Source organism: Oryzias melastigma, linkage group LG7 (assembly GCF_002922805.2).
Source record: "Oryzias melastigma strain HK-1 linkage group LG7, ASM292280v2, whole genome shotgun sequence".
In the NCBI taxonomy this organism is placed as follows: Eukaryota; Metazoa; Chordata; class Actinopteri; order Beloniformes; family Adrianichthyidae; genus Oryzias; species Oryzias melastigma.
Genome location: NC_050518.1, coordinates 5,550,037 through 5,572,873, shown reverse-complemented (window position 1 = coordinate 5,572,873; position 22,837 = coordinate 5,550,037). Strand labels below are relative to the sequence as shown.

General features: G+C 36.5%; 3 protein-coding genes across 3 annotated transcripts in view; all 3 read right to left on the bottom strand.

Moving 5' to 3' along the window:
- Positions 1–5,827: 5,827 nt before the first annotated feature.
- Positions 5,828–6,898, bottom strand: LOC112158711 (somatostatin-1B). The gene is made up of 2 exons (XM_024292195.1): positions 6,587–6,898; positions 5,828–6,389 (listed from the first exon to the last, which is right to left on the bottom strand). Exons 1-2 carry the CDS (start codon positions 6,689–6,691, stop codon positions 6,162–6,164), a joined length of 333 nt encoding a protein of 110 aa, XP_024147963.1. The 5' UTR covers positions 6,692–6,898; the 3' UTR covers positions 5,828–6,161.
- A 6,750-nt stretch (positions 6,899–13,648) lies between these two features.
- On the bottom strand, positions 13,649–18,956 carry srm (spermidine synthase). Its single transcript, XM_024294105.2, has 8 exons — positions 18,759–18,956; positions 18,433–18,553; positions 18,249–18,341; positions 16,724–16,877; positions 16,557–16,640; positions 14,900–15,045; positions 14,642–14,764; positions 13,649–14,559 (listed from the first exon to the last, which is right to left on the bottom strand). The coding sequence occupies exons 1-8, from the start codon at positions 18,887–18,889 to the stop codon at positions 14,542–14,544; spliced, it is 870 nt and encodes a 289-aa protein (XP_024149873.1). The 5' UTR covers positions 18,890–18,956; the 3' UTR covers positions 13,649–14,541.
- Positions 18,957–20,134: 1,178 nt separating this feature from the next.
- exosc10 (exosome component 10) overlaps positions 20,135–22,837 on the bottom strand; it is a 13,567-nt gene continuing 10,864 nt past the window's right edge. The window contains exons 22-25 of the mRNA XM_024293812.2: positions 20,772–20,949; positions 20,615–20,679; positions 20,452–20,528; positions 20,135–20,364 (exon numbers count right to left, since the gene is read on the bottom strand). Coding sequence (XP_024149580.1) covers positions 20,334–20,364; positions 20,452–20,528; positions 20,615–20,679; positions 20,772–20,949 — 351 coding nt within the window. The 3' untranslated portion in view covers positions 20,135–20,333. The remainder of the gene's footprint in view (positions 20,365–20,451; positions 20,529–20,614; positions 20,680–20,771; positions 20,950–22,837) is intronic.

The window sequence follows — 22,837 nt, the reverse complement described above, 5'->3', positions numbered from 1 at the left end:
TTCCAATCAATACCCTACACAGACCTGATTTTCTAATGGAATACAATATGTTTTAGGGGGTTTGCAACCTGTTATGAGACCAACTTTGACCTAAAACAAACATGTGGATAACACCTTAAAAGTACATTTTTTGAATGGAACATCCATCTAGGTTGTCATTACCAATATTGACATTACTCCGTATTGTCATTTGTTCTGTGGTCATTACAAACTACAATGCTAGATATGTCTTTAAAGTACATGCAGAGGCTAGTACTCCTTTCAGTGTTGAAAATTAAACCAAACATTGGTGAGAATAAACTGTAAATAAAGCGCGACAAAATCTTCTCTGTCTTAAGCTGAAAACTGTTAGAAAAACTTTTCAGAAGCATTTTCCTCAGAGTTTAGTGATCTAATCAGTTAGCATATGCTTATGGGTAACTTGTCTGCTCATATGTCTGTGAATATCCAGTGTATAATTATAGAGCTTTGCTGCATTCCGGTCCCCAAATGCGTCAGCAGCTGGCTGCCTCTTTTAACTCTTCTATATATACATGTATATATATAAAATTAAGGAGTAAATGACTAAAAAGTGTGAACTCAGTAAAAAAGCCAGAAATATAAAGCAGGAAATCCATCACTAACAAGAGCGACAATCACAGTGGTAGCAGTTTGCGTCAACCCAACATTTCTTCAAAGGTGTGCTTGATAGCATGACGTAGGTTACAGCAAAGCTGCAATGTTGATTTAACTCAGAACCTTTTATTTTTGACTCTACATTTGAAAAGAGGTGTTTTTCCTTACCACCAGACCACGAGGTGGCTGACATCTAACGGCTAGGCTGTACTGACAGTGAATCATGTCGGAACTTCAGGTGGCCACAGTCACAGGTGTAAATGGGACATCACACAGCCTGGGGAGCCCCTTGTTGTAAGGGGGGAATGACATTTAGAGTAAGTCTAATACATTCAAATTCACCTGGAAGCAAGGATTAGCTAACTTTGAGGCAAGCTTAAAAGCTTTAAATTCACATCAGTTTAGCTTCATTACATTTTGTCTAATTCACTTTAGTTTAATTTAATTAGGTTCAGTTAAGCTTTTATTTTGAAAAAAATCCTATAGTTTATAAAGTAACAAGGTATTTACAAGTGCAGCAACTTGTAAAAATGCTATGAGCCAATTATTTCTAGTTCAGTTGATTATGACCACACCGGGTTTGTAATTTATAAAAGTCTGACAACTAAAGCCTGAGCAAAATGCCTCCAAAAACAGTTTGGATGATTAAATGTCCAGTGAGCCTGAGGCTACAATGTAGAAGAATAACTCACTTGAGCAGATCATTACTTCATAGCAATGTATGTAATTATTGCTGTCACCAGCCTTGTTGCATCTATTGTGGTATTTTTCTTGTCATTGGTGTCTCTTTCATTGCCTCTCTGGCGCCAAATGATTTAATTAAGAGTAATTCTATATTTCTATACGGTCAAAAAAATCTAATCTTTACTTTGTTTTTTTTAAAGAACATAAGAAAACAATGCCTTTATGTCTATACAAGAATATCACATAAAATATAACCACAAGCCCAAAAAAAGACAGATTCTGCCTCCACAGGAAGTTTAATCAACATTTCCTTTCATATTTAACGAGAACTCCTCTTGTTTTTGTTTTTTGCATATACTTTTTCAATTAATTCAATTCAATTAAAAAACTGGGAAAAATAACTAAATAAAATAAACTAAAAAAAAAATGGTAAAGTCTGAACATATTTAGATTTCGTTTCATTTTGCTGTGAAAAAGCAAATTGTACAGCCAGGTCATGTGTTGGGGCAGCAGCATTGGCACCACAAGCTCTATGGATCCAAACAAGCTGATAGCAGAATGCAGTTTTATTGTGAACAGCAGCGCAACATGCATCCACTTAGTGCTTCCTTCCAACTGTAGAGCAAAACCAAGAACGTGTGAGTGTGTTTTCTCTGTGTGGAGCTGAAAGTAAAACCATGAAGCGTTATTACTGTTCAAGCCATGTTACTTCTGGAGGCTTATATTGGTTAAAATCCCCCAAATTTGAGCTGTGTGAAAAAAGAAATCCTTTTTGGAAAACCTTGACTCAAGCTCTTCCTATAATCCAAATCCACAATACAGGCTTGTCCTCAGTGTGTGTGTTTGCTCCGCCCACATTGGGACAATTCTAGTGACTAAATTAAGTCAATTTACTATCAAATAAAGTGTTTTTTATGTGCTTCCTGCATTGGTGAGAAGATCAAAACCAAGTGAAGAATGTATTAAAAATTACATCAAAAATACACAGAGAAATGTACATGTACAAATTCCCCATGTGTACAGCAAGGAGATGAAGAAATCATGATCTGTCTTTTATGTGAGGACAAAAAATGAATTCAAAGTGTGATACAATTTTTTAAACAAAGGGGTGAGAATGCAAAAGATCAGACAAGAATGAAGTGAAAAGCAGACATTGTAAATACACAGAGGCTCATTAACCTAAATCGAGACATCTGTGGATAATTGAAAATCTGAGCCAGGTGTGACTGACGGGGAAATCTGAGAGCAGAACGTGACAAGAGCTAAGAAAATACAACAGAGATTTATAAAAAAGGTGAAATGTTATTATTTTTTTTTTGTTTTTACGTATTTTACTTACCGGTATTTAACTGCAGTAACTATTTGACAGCAGGCTCATTTACTAGTTTATTATGAACCATTCAAGCTTAACATCTAGAACTACCTCATTATTCAGTTCTAAAAACAAAGTTACTAGCTATATGAATGAATGAATGAATAAAAATGTAAATAAATTCTAATTCAGTTGTATTCATATAACACTTTTCCTGCCATAAAGCACCTCAAAGTGCTATAAATAATCAAATAAATAATGGTTAAAAATGTAAATCATCATGAAAAATAAATAAAAACCCAACACACATACCACAAATACAATCAAAGTAAATCAAATTAATTATTAATCAAATTAATCAAATCAAATTGAAACATGTGGACATGTAAAAACAATTTATAAGCTTGACTAAAAAAGTTAGTCTCGTTTTTTTCTTAAAAACCTCCACTTCACATATAACACCTTAAAATGCCATCCGGGAACCAAAGTCCTTTTCAATAAAAATAAATAAAACATTTGAAACTGAGCAGATTAAGAAGAAATAATAATAAAAAAAAACAACAGCAAAAAATTATGAAAAGCAATAAAATATGTAAAATTATGACTAGATAATCTGCACACAATTGCCAGTATGATGACAAAAACTTGATTTATTAAAAGAGAAATGGTCTGGACAGAAGCTCCACATCATTTTTGATATTTTGTTTTCGAAAACCGTTTTTCCAACTTCAGCCACACTCTGCAGGTCAACAGAGAGGACCTTGACAGGACGCCTTTCACGTCTTTGTTTATCTACTGTATCCTTCAATTCATTGCTAGCTCTTAATTGCTCACTTTCCTACCTTTTTAAAATGTGTTGCTTCTCAGAAAGTCAATGGAGCAGAACTAATATGTCTGGAGTTCATTCTGCCTGAGATTTACCAGACGCTAATACAAATGTCACAGCCTCTCTGGAATTTAAATGCACTTTATGGACGGTTTTCTTCAGCGGTAACTTTGACTTCCATTTATCTGCCTCTGAAGTACTTTGAATGTAAAATTAGAAAGTGGACTTCAAGAGAAATTCATACTTTTGAAAAGCTCAATAATCACACATATTTACAGACTTCAAGTGAACAATTCTGCTTTTCTTCCAACAAGATGAGCTGAAAAAAATTACAAATAAAATTTTTGCACTCAAGAGAATAGCATTATTTGTCCAAAAACATTCCACGAAAATCTTAATTTAACACCAAATAAAGTCCAAAACTTTATTTTCTGCATCTGAATTTCTCTTTGAAGTCATTTTTTTTCCTTCAATGAGGTGAAGCATCAATGCCGAGGTTTTTGTTATTTTTAAGCACATGCCGATATGGAGACACATTTAAATCTGGATTACACAGTTAGGCCGGAGCACTCCGGCTCCCCCTCCTCCTGCAGATCAAAAGGAAACCAATAAAATGCTTTGCTTGCAGCCATTTGCTTTGATGTTGCTCCTCTATATGCTCATTTAAACTCCGAGGCATAAAAAGTCAGGGGTGGACACCGACATCAAATTGTTCCGTGTTTACTATTCCAACATGGAGGTGCTGATCCACCTTTCGATTATGAAGAGAAAATCTTTTCATGACTGAAGAGGTTTGGGCTGCTACCTGTTGGTATTTCTACTTTATCTCCCGTTTTTTTAACATCGTAAAAAGAAAAGATGCAGCGTGATGAGCTGTAATTATGTAAACCCAGCGGAGCCTTTGTCTGCTCAGCATCATTAAAAGAGCAGAGTTCCAAGTGGATATGAGAAGCGTATAATTATTTGGCTCGGAGATTCACGGCACTATTACTTACCATCAAGTGAGATTCTCAGAACTTAAAAAAAAACACGGTTTCACTCAATAATATATAGTTTTGTTTCCAGCTTTCTTATACTCGAGTAAAAAGAGAGAAACTTGACCTTTATTGTAAAACCTGCAATTGAATCAGAACATGGAGCCTGAAATCATCACCATCATGGATCATTACCAGCTATTCTTCTGCACAGAAAGATGGCGAGACCTCGCTGAGAGGCGCTTTGTCTTTCTGATGCTTTTCTTAAGTGTGTGTGGGTTTCACTGTTGATTAGAAATGGGTTTGTTTTCATTATTATGGGTTGAAATTTGAAGCACAGATAAGCATTAGGAAGTGCTTTAAATGACCTACTTGAAGCTATTTTTTACTTACCAGGAACACTACAAATGGTTAAGTGGAAAGCAAAATGACAGGTTTGCTTTGTAATGTTGTTCATGCAAAAAAATGAGCACATTTCTCATTTGGCGCAATGATCGGGGCAGATGTGACAGAAAGTTCCGTCTTAGTCGCTAGCAAAAGAAAACACCATTTATTTGAACTGGTGCAAACAGCGGGACACCTTTACTTGCAGAAAATCCATCAGGTCACTAACAGGGACTTCTGAATATCAGCTTTGATTGTGGCACTCACTAAAATCCCACCTCTGGTTGAAACATGCCAGAAGGGCTCTGTGTGTGCGCAGTAATTGTAGTGTGACTGATTGAGAACAAAACAGCCGGTTGGCGACTTTGTGTCTTGTTTACTTGCAAGACCCACAAAGCGTGTTGGTTGGGTCATGCCGGCAAGGCTTCATCATCTCCTCATGCAAGCGGAGCCTCCGCTGTGCTCTCTTTATCAAACAGACCAACATCAAAATCACTCCAACAAATGCCTTCCCTGCACCCATGCTGAACCTTCCTCTCAGAATCAAATGCTTTCATACTTTAATTGCACAGCCACTTGTCACTTTCAAGGCTGCTCATTTGCTGCAGTTCCTGGTGCTGTTGCAACACCGAGTTGACACGACTCTGATTTATTTACCGTTCCGCTATCATTGACGGCATTAATGACCTGTGATAAGTCACTGAAATTCCTCCCTCAACCTGTGACTAAGAATTAATGAGGAACTGGCTGCAATGAACACTTTTATTCTCATTTTGAGACCATTCTTGTTTTCAGGTAAGAGCATTTGCTGCATTTTTATCCTAATATTTAATATTATTATAAACTTAAAGAATGTTTTTCATTTTATATATTTTAGTTTTTCACCAGCAATTGAAAATAAGTGAAGGCATTAGACTGAGTGGATTTTAGTAACTTATTCTCCATGCACCACGAATGACCAAAACTCTCCTTTTAGAGACACAGAAATATATTTGTGCACAGCAAACTCCTTAATATTTCACACAGTTGGAGTCATTTTAGTTTTTGCATTTATATCACAGAATTTTGCTGAAATTATGAACAGATTTTTCTGGACAATTTGCAAAAGCAATCAACTCTGCTTACAATCTTAAACATTATATCCATGCTTTATTGTGGACCCTGAACGTGAGCGGCACTGGTACATAAATACATACATTGTATAGATAAATAGTTAATATTCAAACAGACACGTTGTCTCATTAAAGTCCATAAGATGCTGCACAGGTGGAGATGGTTGGCACAGCCGAGGTCTACTACAGTTCATGAGGAGCTGGGACTGAGAGGAGGACGAGATGTGGGCAGAGCGTGGCACGCCGCGGTGCTGTTAGCACGAGGTGAACGTTTTCCAGAAGAAGTTTTTGCAAGGGGCTTTTCGGTCACGCTGAGGCAGCGATAACCTGTTGTAGACAGCCCTCTCCTCCAGGCGAGACTCTAATGGCTCCTCGAAGTCCACAGGTGCCGCTTCTCCGGGCAGCATGTTGGTGTCCAGAGATCCGTCCAGCAAGCCGGACACCAGCTTCAGGATCAGCTCCTTGCGCTCTTTGCTCAGCTCCTATAACCAAAAAGATAAAGCATTTGGGGAAATGTTTATTTTCATGCAAAATTAAGTATTATTTAATGCATTTCAACAGTTTATTACAAAATAATCAGTTTTTCATAAGATAATTAACTATCATAACATAAAAACTGTTTTTAAAATAGATGTTATAATCTCTTGAAATTATAATGGAAATAAATCATTTTTCTCACCCTGTTCACATGGATGGAGCTTCTGTCGTCCACAGGAAGCACGGCAGCTGCTCTAACGCTGAACAGAACCCCCATGAGAGCTGCTAACACCACCAGGAGCTGCATGCTGTGACGGGAGTGCACTACCAGCGCTACAGGAGCAAGAGAAGGAGGTTCACACAGGAAGGGGTGTGCGTGTGTGAGCTGGAGTCTGAACGGCTCTGACTACTCAGAGGTCCAGAAGAGTGAGGAGCAGAAAGTGCAGTGCAGCTGGTCGGCAGCTTCTCATCGGTTCTGGAGACCCCAGATGTTTCTTCTGCTCTACCTCCGAAGTCCCCAACTCTTTTATACTCCTCTCCCCCCTCTGCTGTTGACGTTGAGGGCGGTGGGTGTATGACGGTGTACAAATGCATGTCGTTGGAGTTGTGGTACGTGAGCAAAACGGAGGAGGGGAAGATGAAGGGGTCAGCCCATGAAATCATTTCAAAGTTAACATTATCGACACGTTGTGACGCAATTGGTTAATGCGATTGACCAAAAAAAGAACATCTGCTGAAGGCAACTGAGCTGGACGCAGGTTTGACTTCAACTATGACGTCTACGCGTCTACTGTAACGCCACAGGCTCGATGGTCTTTGTGGAATCAACATGTTTCCTTTTAGAAGACATCAAACTAGTCTGATAAACTCAGCTTGGTCCAATTCTAGCTTGAATTTTAAGATATTGACACACAATCCAAGTCGCATTTTGTCTTTGACACCTTCAGATTGCAATTGAATAGTCTGACACTCAAGGAAGTGTCTTCAGGAAATAACAAATACACATCAGCATCGATTTAGTGCTGCAGTTAATGTGCAGTATCAGTTCTGTGGTGGAGGGATGTGAAAGGATGAAGGAAAAGTATCTTCTTATCACAATCTGCCTGTTGGAGCTCTATGGTGAAGACAATACAGAACAGAAGACATTTCAACAACAACTGATGTAATGAAATATACAACAGGAGATTTTATTGACTTAAAAAGGCATGTGATACTATTGATCAGTCTATTTTCATTTCAAAGTTATTTTTGTTAGGGAAAGAGGAGTGGCCCTTAATTGGTTAACCCTCCAGTGTTCATGTTCTTCTGTTTACTGTAACTTTTCCACCATTAACACGATCAGCCTTGTGCCGCTTTTCTCCTTCAGAATCTGCAGGAATTCATTGTTGATTGTGTTAACGGTTATAAAGTTACAGTATGTTTAAAGATTTTGAGTTTAAGTGTCACCGGCCACGCCTCAGGTGTGAAAGGGTTAGCCAGTTATTTACATAACTGTTTGTGTAGCTTGAAGGTCATACCTCAAAATGCTTTACATATTGAATGTGGTGTCCCACAAGGATCAACCTTGGGCCCCTTTATTTTTCTTTTATACCTAAATTAGATTTTTGAAGTCTTAAATCTATTAAAACTTGCTATGTTTGCTGATAACACAACATTTTTTTATTCAAGAAGGAAAAAAAACACCAAATATTTCAAAAAGTAATAGGAAAGGAAATTAGGTATAAAGATATCAGAAGATGATTAGCTTCAGATTCTGCAAATGCAGTAGAGCTCCACTTCATCGTGGGTATGGAGACTACATTGTTGAAAAAATACTATCTGATGACATCTAAAATCATAATCAAGCACACTACTGGCTCAGCCATGATGGAAAAAACATAAATGTGGATCATTCCCGTGTCTTTCGGCCTTACTCAACAGGATCCTGGGCTACAATATGCCAAGACAAGCATATTTCTGTATTTGGTCAAACAGCGTTGTATTTAAAAATGAAAGATATTTAGTCAAAATTTCCTAGCCAGTTGCATTAAAGCAATCACAAGATAATGGCATAAGACAGACTCATCAACACAGCAGGAATGGGAAAAATCTGAAGGACATAAATGTGACGGAACTGTTGAATTGTATGATAAGAACTCAGGAAGAACTTTGTATAAAAAAGGTGAGGGAAATGGACTATCTATCTATCATAAGGACTCGTATATTGAGAATGCTACAAAAACCTGTAGAACAAAGGCAATCCAATGTGTGTTTTTTGTTCTGTTTATTTTACAAATTTGTTTTATGGTCCTTTTGCATTTCATTCCAATGGTGCATCTTCTTCCATGTCCTGTTCCTCGTGAGCCACTGCCCTGCTTGGTTTGCAGCCAACCCTTCTTTAGTGATTGTCCAGCCCCAGTTGTCGATTGGCTGGATTGAGTAAGACCCTGTTCCTGATTGACGGAATACACCTGATCCAGGTGACCAGTAATTTCTAAAACAGGCATGAATGCAAAATAAGCAGTATCTCATGAGGAACATGGCTGGAGACCACAGGTCTAAAGGGTTAGAAAAGCAATAAAAAGAAAGATCTAAAAGATATAAAAATGTAAATGGTTAAACTTAAATTTTGTTTTAATTATAAGGTTTTATTGAATTTGGAAAAGAAGAAAGTTGGAGTTTTTGATTATATAAAATTAACAGGAAGTAAAACTGTCTGTTGGTAAAAATTATCTGAGTTTAGATTTATTGGGGTATTTTTTAATATAAATTTATCTTGGAAGCATCATATTATTTATTCAATTTAAAGTGACTAAAACTATATTTGTTTTTAGTAATGTTAAGTATTATTTATCTGCTAATTTGCTGAAACTGTTATATTGTTTAATTTATTGACTGATTTTACATATTGTGTTAATGTGTGGGTTGTATAAATCTTGGCAAATGTTTTATTTATTAACTCAGGAGTGTTAAAATTTGAAGATTTAGTGGAGCAACAAACTTTATTAGTCATGCTTAAAGTTTAAAATAAAGAGGTGACTGAAAGCTCACAAAAGTTAATTTGTTTTATTTTCAGAAGATGAAACTCAGAGGAGGGGATATGATTTTAAGTGTCAAATTGCTTGCACTACTTTAAAGCAAGCATGTTTTTTTCTTGTCAGAGTAAACGTTTCAGAAAATTTAGATAAACTTCAAATAAACTTCACTTAAAGAAATATTTGTAAAGAAGAAACTTGAGGATCATGTTATGCAGGGCTGGCCCTGGGCTGCATGGCGCCCTATAGCGAAGGGATTTTACTGCTCCCGCCTGGAAAAGAAACACCTTTACTGCCTAGAATATGTTGCAATAAGTATTTATTTCAATTTTAAAAACTTAAAATAACTTGCAAAAACTATTTATTCCCCCCCAGGCGGGATACGTATCATCAACATTTGCATAGCAGAAGCGCTAACTATTTCATTACCACTCAGCACACATAAATGTGCGTGGTAGTTTTTTTAGAGGCATCTCCAGTGTTAAAGGCTTAAAGATTTCCATTGTTAAGGTTTTAAAAATTGGAAGATAAAAAAACTAGATCGCCAATTAAATTCTTCTTTTTCGATGAAAAATAACAGTATTTTTTCTAAAAAATAAAGCAATTGAAAAAAATGACAAACCTCTGCTTTTGAGCGTTTTTCCTCCTCATCTTTCCTTTTTTGACTATTTCCTTGATTTGCTGCTTTGTCAAAGTTTTAAAAAAGCACGAACAGAGACAACACTGCCCCCTGCCCCCCACCTACCCACATCCTAGACATGGTCGCTCTGCGTTCTCACCGCATGTGAAAGCACCACGAAGCACAGTACCTGCGGAATCCGCTTCACCTTCAGCTGACGCGTATTTTTATTTTTTCGCAGCAGTCAACGGGCACTTCTGCTCAGCTGTTGTTATTTAGAGTTTCTACAATTAATTTGACATCATCCATCTTGACTTGTCACCAACTGCCCTCTGTCTCTCTCTGTTGATTGTATTTAGACCCCCCACTCCATAGTTGGCCCACTACCTTGATCTGTGTGTGTCTGTTTGTGTTTTGTTCTCTTATGCGTTTACAGTGTTCCCCCATTTATTCGTGTTATTTGCGGTTTCAAGAACACGCCTAACTGTCCACCACGCACGCACGCACGCACGCACGCACACACACCCACCCACACACACAAGTGCATGGATGGAGAAATGGCATCAGCCAACTCAGAATCAGTGCGAAAATATCACTAAATTAATCACGGAGGATAATTATCATCCAGAGCGGGTGTTTATTATGAACGAAACTGGCAAATTCTGGAAAGAGATGCCGTCCCGCACTTATTTGATGAATTAGGAAGCACGCACATTTTTACAGCACAGAGTGACAGTCCTGATGAAAAGTTTGCAGTTCTAGATAAACAAAAAAACTCTTTATGTTGAGTAATACTCCAATATCTTTTAATAAATTCTTTTCAAAACATGATCAGAAGTGTTTTTGACAAGTATGGATCGGTAACAGACATTGCTTGGGTGGGGGTTGAGACAGAGACTGAGGGTAGTATGCTGTAGTCGCGGATTCGCGGAGGTCTCCGGTCCCTAACCCTTGCTTACAAGGAGGGAATACTGTATTTTAATCTCTACAGTCTGTTTAGATACAAACATATGATCAAATTTGTCAATAGGGGTATATTATTTTGAAAAATTGGTTATATTTTGTAAATTGACCGGATTGTCTTCTGTGAATTGGCATAATTTTCTGCCTGGATTGACGCGTATTGCTTGCACAAAAAATAGACCAAAGGCTGAAAAGATCTCTGCACTGCGTGAGCCGGCCAAGGAGGACCGTGGTGCTTCACGTTGGGTGTGAACCACACCAGAGGTTAACAAAAGGCGCGGAATAGAAGCAGCCTCTATTCCACGCCGCCTCGTGGCTCTTCCGCATGCGAACCCAGCGACAGCATCAAGCGAGGAAAGGTGCCAAATGATTGATGATGTCAAACTTTTGAGTTATTTTAATATTTTTTTTAATTAATACCTCTTGTAATTTTACACGAAATGAGTGGTGTGGCAAACTTTTTTTTAAAAAAAAAAAAAAAAAATTGGGCACCCCCCTCTAGCAGTTGCTGCCCTAGGCAGCCGCCTAGGTCACTTATACCCACGTGTGGTTGGTGTTGTGCGTGGTGGCAGGCTTTTAGGATTATTAATTTCTTTCTTTCTATTTTTTCCTTCAAGATTTGATACAGGAGCTAGAATCAAATCTTCTCACTGAGTCTTTCTAATCATGTTTGTCCCTATGATGTGTATTTAATATGTTGATTTAATCATGAAAGGAAGAAATAAAAACAGAACAAGTTGGAGGCAAAAGCAGTTACTAAAATATTTCTTCTTGGCCGAAATTTTTAAAAAGTTTAAAACATTACTGAATTATCCTATTCTGTGGAGGCTTTTAGCAGAAGGCTAGTCACAAAGGATGAGTAAAATTTGGGTTTCCTATATTATCGATGTAATGAAAAATTCTTGTGAAGTCCTTGTGAGTCTAGAAGGCATGTTGGTTATTTTAAAAAAAATAGGTTTGACGCAAGAATTTCCTGGAGGGTAATCAAAAGAATTCTTCAACCTTCTGTCAGTGAAACACTGTGAGCCACACAAGCCCAAACATGACAAATCCCTGTCTGTGCCTGAGAGTTACAGTTATGTTCTTTTCATGGTCTCCAGATGTCTGCGCTCAAACAGGGAAATATGTGATGAAGATGGAGATAAAATGTTGTCATGATGACTCTTGCATGACCTTTTTTTTCTTCAAACATTCAAAATAACTGATAATACTATCAAGACCCACAAAGATTGTCGTTTCTTAAAGGGGACCTGTTTGTTATATTTAAAAATTCAAATGATAACTTCCATTCACCGATTTAGCTTTCGTAGTTAAAAACTGTGACATTTCTGGGAAGTTTGGCATCTATATCCAGGCAAATCAAGAATACTGTTGCAATTACAGTTTTTAAAAAGGAAGTTGTTCTATTCATCTATTATGGTAATTTATATGGATTTCTTACTGACAGTATAACACTTGTTACAGTCTGATTTTTTTTTCCAAGAGAAATGTTTTTGAAGTTGCCATAATTCCCAGAAGTGCATCTCTAAAAAGAACAATGAGTGAAGTTTACTCAGCTTACTTTGGTGCCTCCAGCTGGAAATAAGAGCATTTGCACTCAATCACTCCTTGTTTGATATGTTCAGCTGGATGAGGCATGCTTTCACAACAGATTTTGGCTATTTTTTTTCTAATCTGTAAAAGTCCCGGAGCCCAAATTCAAAGATTAGCTGAGTGTTGAAACGTTAACAGTATTAGTATTTCAGCTTGTTTGAAGAATCTGCAGTTTTTGCCTTAAAGGTATCATGAACCAAGCGTGCAGAAGACTTTAGATATTTAAAAGCTTCAATAGAGCAAGGAAAAGTCTATATTTGATGAAATGGGAACTTTTTTTTTAGTTTGGAATCATTCGCCACAAAACTGAAATGGCTTTGGTAAAGAATACTTCCTGCTTATCCTTTTGAATTAATCTAGGTATTTTAGCAAGACTGAATATCTTTGAAATTACTTTAAATCACAACTTTACAATCTTTCCCATTTTGCTTAACAGAATAAAATATGTTTATGTCAAATGAGTCGCTGCAGGCGTTCTAATGGAACAGATGTCACTCAGATGACAACAGGGCAACCAAACCCCTTTAAAATCTGAAAATAGGCCAATTTTTAATAATTGGTAATCACTACAGTTCATGCAACAACGCAGCAACAGCTCCAACAGTCAGTTACAGCTTAAAACCACAAGATAAATTCGATTATTTCTTTTACTTTTTATGCAGTTTGTCAGCTTTTTAATCAAAATACAAAAAATTAAATGCCAACACAAGACAGGTTCAAGGATGCCACCTTCTGGTTGACGGTTGAAACTGCAACAAGAAATCACCAGAAGACTGTGGATTCTAATACATCTTTGTAGATTTGACCAAAAAATAGGTGAAAAAGGAAGTCAATTAGACTGGATTCATCTTTTATTTTAGGAAATATTTCCTCTCTTTTCCAAAAGGGTTGAGGTTCTCAAAGAGGTGAAACACCTTTGGTAGTAAAAGACAAACCAAATCCAGCTGACTTTTTTTTTTACCTATTTGATAACTCACACTAAAGTAAGAACACTTTAAAGTATGTTTCTCTCAGTTTTGATTTGTTTATTTATTATGTAATTGTATAACCAAACAAAAAAAACTCTAACAAAAAATGAAATTTGTGTTAATCTTTTTATTATAGTTCAGAATTCTTATAAAAACACCTGTTTACATCTCAGGAAACAGTTCGAGGACACAGTTGATTTTTTCTTTAACACAGTATTTTCATGACACTGACATGAGAAATAAAAGTGAGACATTAAATTCATGACTGGAATAGTTGTGACTCAACTACAGCAGGTTTACTACTAAAGATCAATATAGAATTCTGTAAACTATCATTGCATAATAAATTCATATCTTGCGAAAAAAAAATTCCATTAACGTCATCGTTAATCATAATTTTTTTACTTTTTTCATAATACATCACTGTATTTCAATCGTTTTTTTCAATTCATTTCAGGTTAGTAACACTTTTTAAAAAGGAACTTTCTTCAACTTTTGACCCTTAAGTCATCGTTGAGGACACTACTTGTGATTAAACTTGAAAGTGAGTTTTTTTTATCATTATCATGCACAATAGGATTTATGTGGAGATCAATGACTTGAACGGGCAGTCATGAGTGTTTTCCGATGGCAACAAAGAGATAAAATGTGCAGCAACACTTATTCAGTATGGGTAAATATACTGGTGTGTAGCTGTTGAGTGTGCAGATATAACAAAATACATCGTTTCAGAATGAGGTCAGGTTTGATAAGGTTTCCTCTCTTTTCAGCCCAGCTCATATTTCACAAAATACTGATAAGACAATTGAAAATATAAAAAAAAAAAACCCATAGAAACATGAGGAACAACATAGGAAACGCTGCTACTAGATCACAAACTTAGCAGGTTTTCACAATCGGATCTCTGAGGTGACATATGGAGGAGATGGAGTCCTTGATTGCTTGTGTCTGAGTTCGGAGCGCCAGGTAGAGAACAAACATGGAGGTCAGTTGTTGTTGGTCATACATCACTGAGTACCTGTTGATGATTAATAAGACAGTTGATATGTGTAAAACAATACATTCTCTATAAAATATAAATAAATACATGAGTATCTTACCTTTCTAGCAAACTCAGGTAGAACAAATGATGCTTTGTGAATTTCAGTGTTGTAATACCGTAAGTTCATAGTCTCCATTTCTTCTTTTGACAATGCTTTCACCGGTTCTCTGAAGTTTGTTTCCTAATAGGATAACAAATAATAACTGTATAATTATGGCAGGAAAAAGAACTAATCAAAGAAAGTAAGGATGATTGAGTTATAAATGGTTATAAAAGCAGAGCCTAGGTAAAGAATTGAGAGTGGAATGCTCCTTACGGGGTTTTTACTGCAGAGCATGAATCCGATTTGGCCACTCGGATAGGTTGGGATGGTGCCGTAAGCGTAATCCACAACGGGGAAAAGAGTTTTGCAGAAGGTACGCATCTCCTTTATCAGCTCCAAATGAAGCCACTGACACTCTCCTGAAAGATTGACAAAAAGGTTTGATAGTGTAACCCTTGTGCTATCCTAGGCATGTTTACATTAAAAAGTAAGACGTACATGGATCAATTTGTCTGCAAGTGGATGCATTCGAATAGAGCAGTGCAAGGAGTTTGAGGCCTGCCCACTGTAGCTTCTACATCATACCTACAATCTTTTTCAAACTGCATTTGTTTTGTCTGCTCCTGATTCACAGTGATTTGAATAAAGAAATGCTCAAAAATGCTATTATAAGCTTAATTTTCTTTACATGATGAGAAAAGTGTCACAAGAACATGTTAAAAAGAAACACAAAAAACTTTTTTTGTTTTTTTTTGGGAGAAAAATCGTCTTTTTTGTGTTTCAACATGTTCTTGTAGCATTTTTTCTCATAGGAGATGATCTATATAATATAATTTATGATTAAAACTGCAATTTACAAGTATTTCTTGGTTAAAATCAGGAACAGAAGAAAAACAGGATGCACCGAATTCTGGCTCAAAACTGTACGACTGGATTGATCCAATCTAGTTATTTTTGCGCCGCTAATGTTAGCTTGAGGCTATAAGCTTAAATGTGAACTCGCAAACAAAGCTCTCAGTGACAGGGAAGGGGGGCGGGGTCGCTCTACACCAACAGCCACAACCCAGAAATGTACTTCTGAGCTACTGCCGCGGTGCATTAGGGCTGCCACGATTAGTCGACTAATCGACTATTAAAATAGTCGACAACTAATTTAATAGTCGATTAGTCGTTACTTTATATTATATGGAGTCAGAGTGTAGTAAAGTTGAAAGTTATGATGGCATCATGCTAGCTTTTTGGAGTACTTTGGCTTTTTTAAAGGTTTTTAAGGCTATTTCGGATTTGGCTAATATTTCAGCTACATGCTAGCTGTTTTGGCTAGCTTAGGGCTTCTTACTTTTTTTAGGCTGTTTTGGATTTTTTTCCTAATATTTCAGCTATATGCTAGCTGTTTTGGCTAACTTGGACTTTTTGTTAGTTTTTAAGCTAATTTGGCATTTAACTAATATTCTAGCTAGCTATCAGCTTCAGCATTTTCAGCTGTTAGCTTTAGTGATTTAAGCAATCAGTTTCAGCATTTTTAGCTACCAATATCAGCATCTTTAGCTATCATCACCAGCATCTTCAGCGGCCAAATTCATCTTACAGCATTCTCACTAGGATTATTGCAGGTAATGCTATACGTTTAGTTTTTAGTTAGTTTACAGCTAATGATAGTTAAGATGTGTGTTTTACATCCACTTTGTGCAAGACTCGATTAGTCAACTAATCGGAAAAAATAATCAGCGATTAGTCGACTATTTAAGTAATCGTTTGTGGCAGCACTTCTGGGCTTAAAAAATGACAAAGCCTTTATGATCTTGGCAAAAAACGACACAATTATAGTTAAAATGTCACAGGGATTGATTTAAGAATAGAAAAAATACAGCTGGAGTTTGACTTTAAGACCTTAATGGAAAAAAACTGCAGTTTTAGTAAAATCGTTTACCCTGGGAGCAAAGAATTCCTCCGCTCCTCAAAGCTGCCTTCATCAGCTGATAGTAAGATTCCTTGAACAAACTCTCAGCAGGTCCTGCAACAGTGATAAGGCAACAACATTTGCAAAGCAAACAAACAAAAAATGCCATCATGCTTTTGATCAACATTGTCACTTACCCACGGGGTCCGAGGAGTCGGTAATAATGATGTCAAAGGCGTCCTGGTTTTGCTTCATGAATTCAAAGCCATCGCCAACATGGAGCGTCAGTTTGGGACTGAAGAAGCCTTTAGCCATGCCTGGTAGGAACTTCTTTGACACGTTGATGACATCCTAAAGGGCAGACATGTCAGCTCATGAGAGGGGCGGTGAAAAAACCTGTAGAAATGACAACTCCAAACAGATTTGTGCTCCTCATGTCAATCAGATATTACTTTCAGATCCTCCTGTGAATACTTTTGACTAATCACTAATGCCGTGTGAAAAGACGGCAGAGAAAGGAGTGCCATCAAGTCCAGTGTCCTTATTGCAAAATTAGTTCAACACCCACACAAGAACTAACGGAAAAAACTTGAGCAATACTTTTGATTTATTGGTCTATTTAGCAGCATTTGAGAAAAAGAGAAGAGTTTTTCTTGATTCAAAAGACACTAAATGATCAGAAATTCATCATACAGATGGTCCCTGTGGGTCAGGAGGATCAGGAAAAGTATCTTTAAAAAATAGATTGAAACTTCACACTGAGATGAGCAGCTTAAAGTCTTTGCAATAAATAAAATAAATGTTTGCTTATAGTCTCAATCAAAGGTTTAAACTTAATATCCTTTAACACTCTTTTTATAAGAAATTCTGGTTTTCTAAAGAAACAAAAAAGATGTATTAGATAAATAATTAGAAAAAAAACAACAACAACAACAACAACAACAAAAACTAAAACAAATTTTGGTTCCCACATGAGAATTTCAGCAACAAACACAAACTTTTTGCATAACATTGTGCACTTGCAATTGTGTATTCATATGTACAAAAAAGTTTCAGAATGTATTAATTTGCCAAATAAAGCTCTATTTTTTTTTCGTTTATGAAAGCTATTTTTAACCTGTGAGAACCCATGAGGACATCAGCGTAACAGAAGAACATCAGGAATGTGTTGTGTGATGTATATCCCACATTATGCGTGTTGTTTTAACTAATAAATAACGCCATAAAAAGTGTCCTAAAAAGATTTGAATAAAAACCTCACACAGAGATGAGCAGCTAAGCTGAATGAACGCTTGTGTCAATCTATTACAATGAATACAATGTTTGCCAGTAGTGACAAAATTGTTTTTTTTCTCAAGATTTTTTTTAATAAAAACCTATTGATTCTGCATTAGTACATTAAAAACATTGTTTAATATGTTTTCTTTGAAATTTTAATGACAAACAATAATTTTAAATTTATCTTCAGTTTCTAGCTGCACATTTGTAGACTTTGTTTTTTAGGAATAAAAACACATTTTCAAAAAATAGCTTATTTTGTCAATGAAAGTTGTATTTTTGTTTAGTCGAAAAAGATAAAAAGTCTTAGATCAAATTGGATTTGGAATAGAATGTTGTCAAAAATGCATTGATCTTTGGTCGACTCCTGCAGAATAGTAATCAATATTTCGACAATGATAACTCAAAACAAAAAAACATCAAAGTTGCATATAAAAAACTGACCTCATCTATCTCACAGAGAACCACGGACTCCACCAGAGGATGCTTCACCACTTCTCTGAGCACACCGCCGTCTCCTCCACCGATCACCAGAACCTGGAGGGAGGAAAACACCATGCATTGCTGTGTCATGGACAGGACTGACTCAGCAGATTGATGACGTTGTGCAACATCTATTGAACGGAACCTTTTTGGGGCAGGGGTGGCTGCACAGGGGGAGGTTGGCAATCATTTCCTGATATGCAAACTCATCTCTCTCGGTGCATTGGATCACTCCGTCCAGGACCAAAACGTTCCCGTAGGTTTTACTACAAATCGACAGCACAGTTACATTAAAAAAATACACACAAGTTGCAGTAAAGTGTAGGTCTTTACACGGCTTAAATAACAAGTTAAAACACAAAAAAGGTCACAAATGAATTACTTTATCGCATGAGATAGGAGACTTGTCCCTGCTGTTTCTACTGCTAGGAGCTAGCAACATTAGCCAAGTTAAGTCATTGCAGTCCTCACCTCTTAAAAACCATAACATCTTGGAACTTGGATTTTTTGTTATACAGGACCTCTTCCACCTGGAGGCTCATCGCTTGTCCCGGCCACAGCGCGCACGACTCCGTAAACCACCCATCTTTAATTTGCTCCATGACAGCTGCTGCCACAAGCCACAGGTAAGACTAACGTGTTTTGTGAGTGTGGCAATCCTCCTGACATCTAAACTTGTTGTCTCCTGACCGGGCCAATCGGGTGCTGCTGACGCAGGGCCTTCGCTGTCGTTTCAGCCAATAGCGTTTGAGGATAGAGATGTTGGAGCATAGTTTGTTTGACACAACACTGATGACGGGGCTCTGGCCACCGCCCCGTGAAACAGAGTAGCCCACGTGAAGAAATCAATCACGACACCACACTGCGCATGCGCACACTCGATAGATAGATAGATAGATAGATAGATAGATAGATAGATAGATAGATAGATAGATAGATAGATAGATAGATAGATAGATAGATATTTTTTAAAGTCCCTTTACATTATACTTGATATCATAGTTATTCTCTTATACTTGTGAGATGTTTAAGATTATCATTTCCATCATTGCTGGGACTCACCACAATATCATCTGCATAAATTAAATCATTTATGAAATCCATTGTTACATATTTACGAAAACCCTTTGGAGCCATTTTTGTTGTCACAGTTGTGGCATAAAGAGCCTTGAAGAATGGTTACAGGTTACATTCGAGGTTATTTATCTTCCTAACATCTGAGCTTCTGTGAGAAAATAATTCCAATCTAACAACTGTGTTAAACTATTGACAACAAAATAGGAAAATAAAGCTACAGATTTGAGAACAATATGTTCACAAAGTTAAAAAAGTAGAAACTGATAGTTGTCAATGGCTACGAATTTGGTGGAGTTATCTCCTCATTATTTGTAGCATTTTAATTTTTAATCAAATAATGGTTTAAAAAAACGGTTTCATTGCTCATTCATTGTTTTTATGTTTTTTCATGCACAATTTTGTAAAACAAAAGTCATGCAAACTGCATTAATTATAGCAATGAAGCGGAAGACTAGAAAAAGCTCAAATCCATGTGAACTCCAGCAGTTCTTCTGACTCTTGAGACTGAGTTGGCAGATTAAAAGAAAACTGTACCAGGAAAAATGACTGGAATTTATATAATCCACTGAACGATAAAATCATTAAAAACTTTAAGATACAATGTGAAACTCCTGCTATTACAGTGCAAACTTTAAAATGATATTTAAAAAGTAAATTTGAAGGTTCACACATACCTATCATGATAACCAGTATTAAGAGATTTTATCTCATCATAACTAGTATTTGATCTCATCATAATAAATAATACATTAAATGACAGTGGACAGACATTTTCCTCTAAAATCAACTTTATTAAAGAGTGGTTTTTGTTGGTACATATTTACAGAGGAAACTTTTCCAGGATGAAAAAAATACACTTTTGAAATGACTTCAGTTCTAAAATACTGTAATTTTTAGGGGAAAAAGAACATCCTGAACATCCTACCACTCTACATTAATGTAAAAAAACAAAAAAAACGTGAAGATGGTTCATCTTCTGGGCCAGTTATGCCGGAACCCTCTAAAGAGAATACAAAGAAAAGACAAAATGGTTAACATTCAATTGTTTGTATCTGTTAAAACACTAAAGACATGGGATTATTTTTACCTATCTGACTTGCCAGCCATGTACGACATGCTTCTGTTTCCTGCTGAGGTGTGCTTCTTTTGTCCTTGAGGAACTTTCTGTTAAGCAGATTAATTGGATGCATTAAACATTAATACACTGTGAGCGATGGAATTAAATCATAAAAAATTAAATGCACAAACACCTTTTTCTTAAAACCCTGGCCTTGTCGATTTGGATCAAACTGCGAGTTGTCCTTTGATTTAGTGCCTGCAAAGCCAGTGAGAAGTACAGATCATTTGTCAAAATGTGCAGGAACTGAAAATGGAAATGGTGATTTTTTTTTTTTTTTATCGACTTACCGGCAAAGACTTTGAGGTCAGACTGACTGTAGTCGAAGGGCTTAAAGCTGGTCTGAGAAGGTGTTTCAGTCTTCTGGCTCTTCTCGGATGATTTCAATTTCTTTGCTGGTTTGGGAGTCACCTCTCCAACCTCGCTAGCAGGCGTTTCTATCTTCTGTGCAGCCCTTTTTGCAGATACCTGATAAAATAGTAGAATAAAATGTTTTAGTAAATGCAGGTGTTTTATTTAAAATGAGAGTTTGCTCATTTCATGATCTGTACAGAGACAAGAAGTTAGAGAAAATTAATAATAGAAAAAGAGCAAAGATAAAAAACTTGAACCAAAAAACCTGCACAAGCCAAGGTTATGCATACACAAGATGTATTACATTACTATTATTAATTATATTATTTCCATCCAATCATTTTCTTAATTCATTTCGAAGTCAACATACAGAGTGTGTTGTGTTTTGCATTAATCAAGCACGATAAAATAAAATCTACATATACATAAACTTAGTTGTTTTTTGAACCCTAAATACTTTTTAGGTTGTGCTTTCTCAGTATTGGTATAATTGTAGGGGCATTTAAACTTTTAGTGAAGTCAAAAAAATGTTTTTTTAAAGGTAAGGCCTAAAGACTTATGACTGGGTAGCCCTCCACCAATCGGGCGATCCCTGTTGTGCTGTGCTGCAGAAGGGAAGTGCATTTCTTCACATGAAGCAAAAAAAAAAAAAACACATTTAAATGTTTAAAAAAGTATAGATAAAAGTATACAAGAGAAATATTAGAAAGTTTAGAAAACTCTTGTTCAGACCAGCGTTTCTCAAATTGTACCCCTGAGAGTAATTACTGGAACTTCAGGTGGTATCTTAAGTTTTCTGATTTTTCTTTTTTTTTCTTTTACTTGTTTTTTTTTGAATGCTTCTTATCCATGTTATAAAGTTTCTTTTATCTTATTGTGTCCTTGTTGTTTTTATGTTTATAACGCTTTTTGTGTGTCTGTAAAGCACCGTCTCTGTGAATCAAAGTTCCAGAAAGATGAATCAAACTCAGATGCTCTGTGGGCTAAATCTCACCTTTGAGGTAAGTACACGATTTGCTTTCATGTAACAGGTGGTGAGACCAGCAGATAAATACAACTAAACAAGTGGTGCTTGTGAACAGATTTTTAAGCTATTACTGAATCTGTATTTTTGAAATGAAAAAAAAAAAGCAGTGAGAGCAGAACTGCCAAGAGGCTCCGGCTGAAAGAGCCAGTTTGCCAATATAACGGCCAATATTTGCAAGTGGTTGGCAGCTGGTAACAATGTCTGTGTTTGTTATGTGTCGCCACGGTGATGCACTCCTTCCATCCCCCCTCTGTGATTCCCTCTGCTCATCTGGCACAGGTAGCACAGGTGTGGACCATAGGGGACATGTATCAGAGTGATTTTAGGCAGAGTACATGGAGCAGTGTGGGTGTTAGTTGGTTGGTTTATCCACATTCCCCTTTCTTCTCCAGTATATCTTTGGTTTCTGGGTTTTGTTTTTTCAGTTTCTGGTTGTACCTCGGTTTTCCATTATTTATTTATTTAATCCTTAGTTAGTTTAAGTTTGGCAGACTTGACGAGGAAGCCATCGACTCAGATGATCAGTGTGACAGATTCAGCTGGATCTATGTTTTTTATAGTTTTGTCCAACATCCCATTCTGTCCTTATTTAAGTCTGTTTGCTTAACTAAGTAAATATATTTTTTCTTTATTTTAGAACACAGAATATTCTTGAAAACGCTAAATAAAACGGGTGTTGTATGTTGCTGGTGTCCATCACTTAACTTGTAGGTTATGGGCCTTCTGTGTGTTTCAACCAGGGTGCCGCGGTACACTAGTATGCCACGACAGATCATTGTGTGTGACATGAGAAGTTATTCCATTTCACCTAATCAATCTAAACAACATTTACCATTGCCAGGTTATCAGATTTGTGTTCATCCAAACAATCCCGAGTACTTTGGATGAAAGATCATAAAAGACTTTTTTCTTTGTGTGTTTATATTATATTTAGAAAACAAAAGTTTTATGACAGGGGATCATTTTATTTTGCTT

What these genes read in the sequence shown, in the direction of transcription:
- LOC112158711 (XM_024292195.1), bottom strand. Translation starts at nt 6,691, where the DNA reads ATGCAGCTCCTGGTGGTGTTAGCAGCTCTCATGGGGGTTCTGTTCAGC. An exon ending in GCTCCATCCATGTGAACAGG is followed by an intron (nt 6,390 to 6,586) that starts GTGAGAAAAATG and finishes TTTTGGTTATAG; the next exon opens with GAGCTGAGCAAAGAGCGCAA.
- srm (XM_024294105.2), bottom strand. Translation starts at nt 18,889, where the DNA reads ATGGAGCAAATTAAAGATGGGTGGTTTACGGAGTCGTGCGCGCTGTGG. An exon ending in CGACTCCTCGGACCCCGTGG is followed by an intron (nt 16,641 to 16,723) that starts GTAAGTGACAAT and finishes TCACTGTTGCAG; the next exon opens with GACCTGCTGAGAGTTTGTTC. An exon ending in AGGAATTCTTTGCTCCCAGG is followed by an intron (nt 15,046 to 16,556) that starts GTAAACGATTTT and finishes TCAATCTTTCAG; the next exon opens with GAGAGTGTCAGTGGCTTCAT.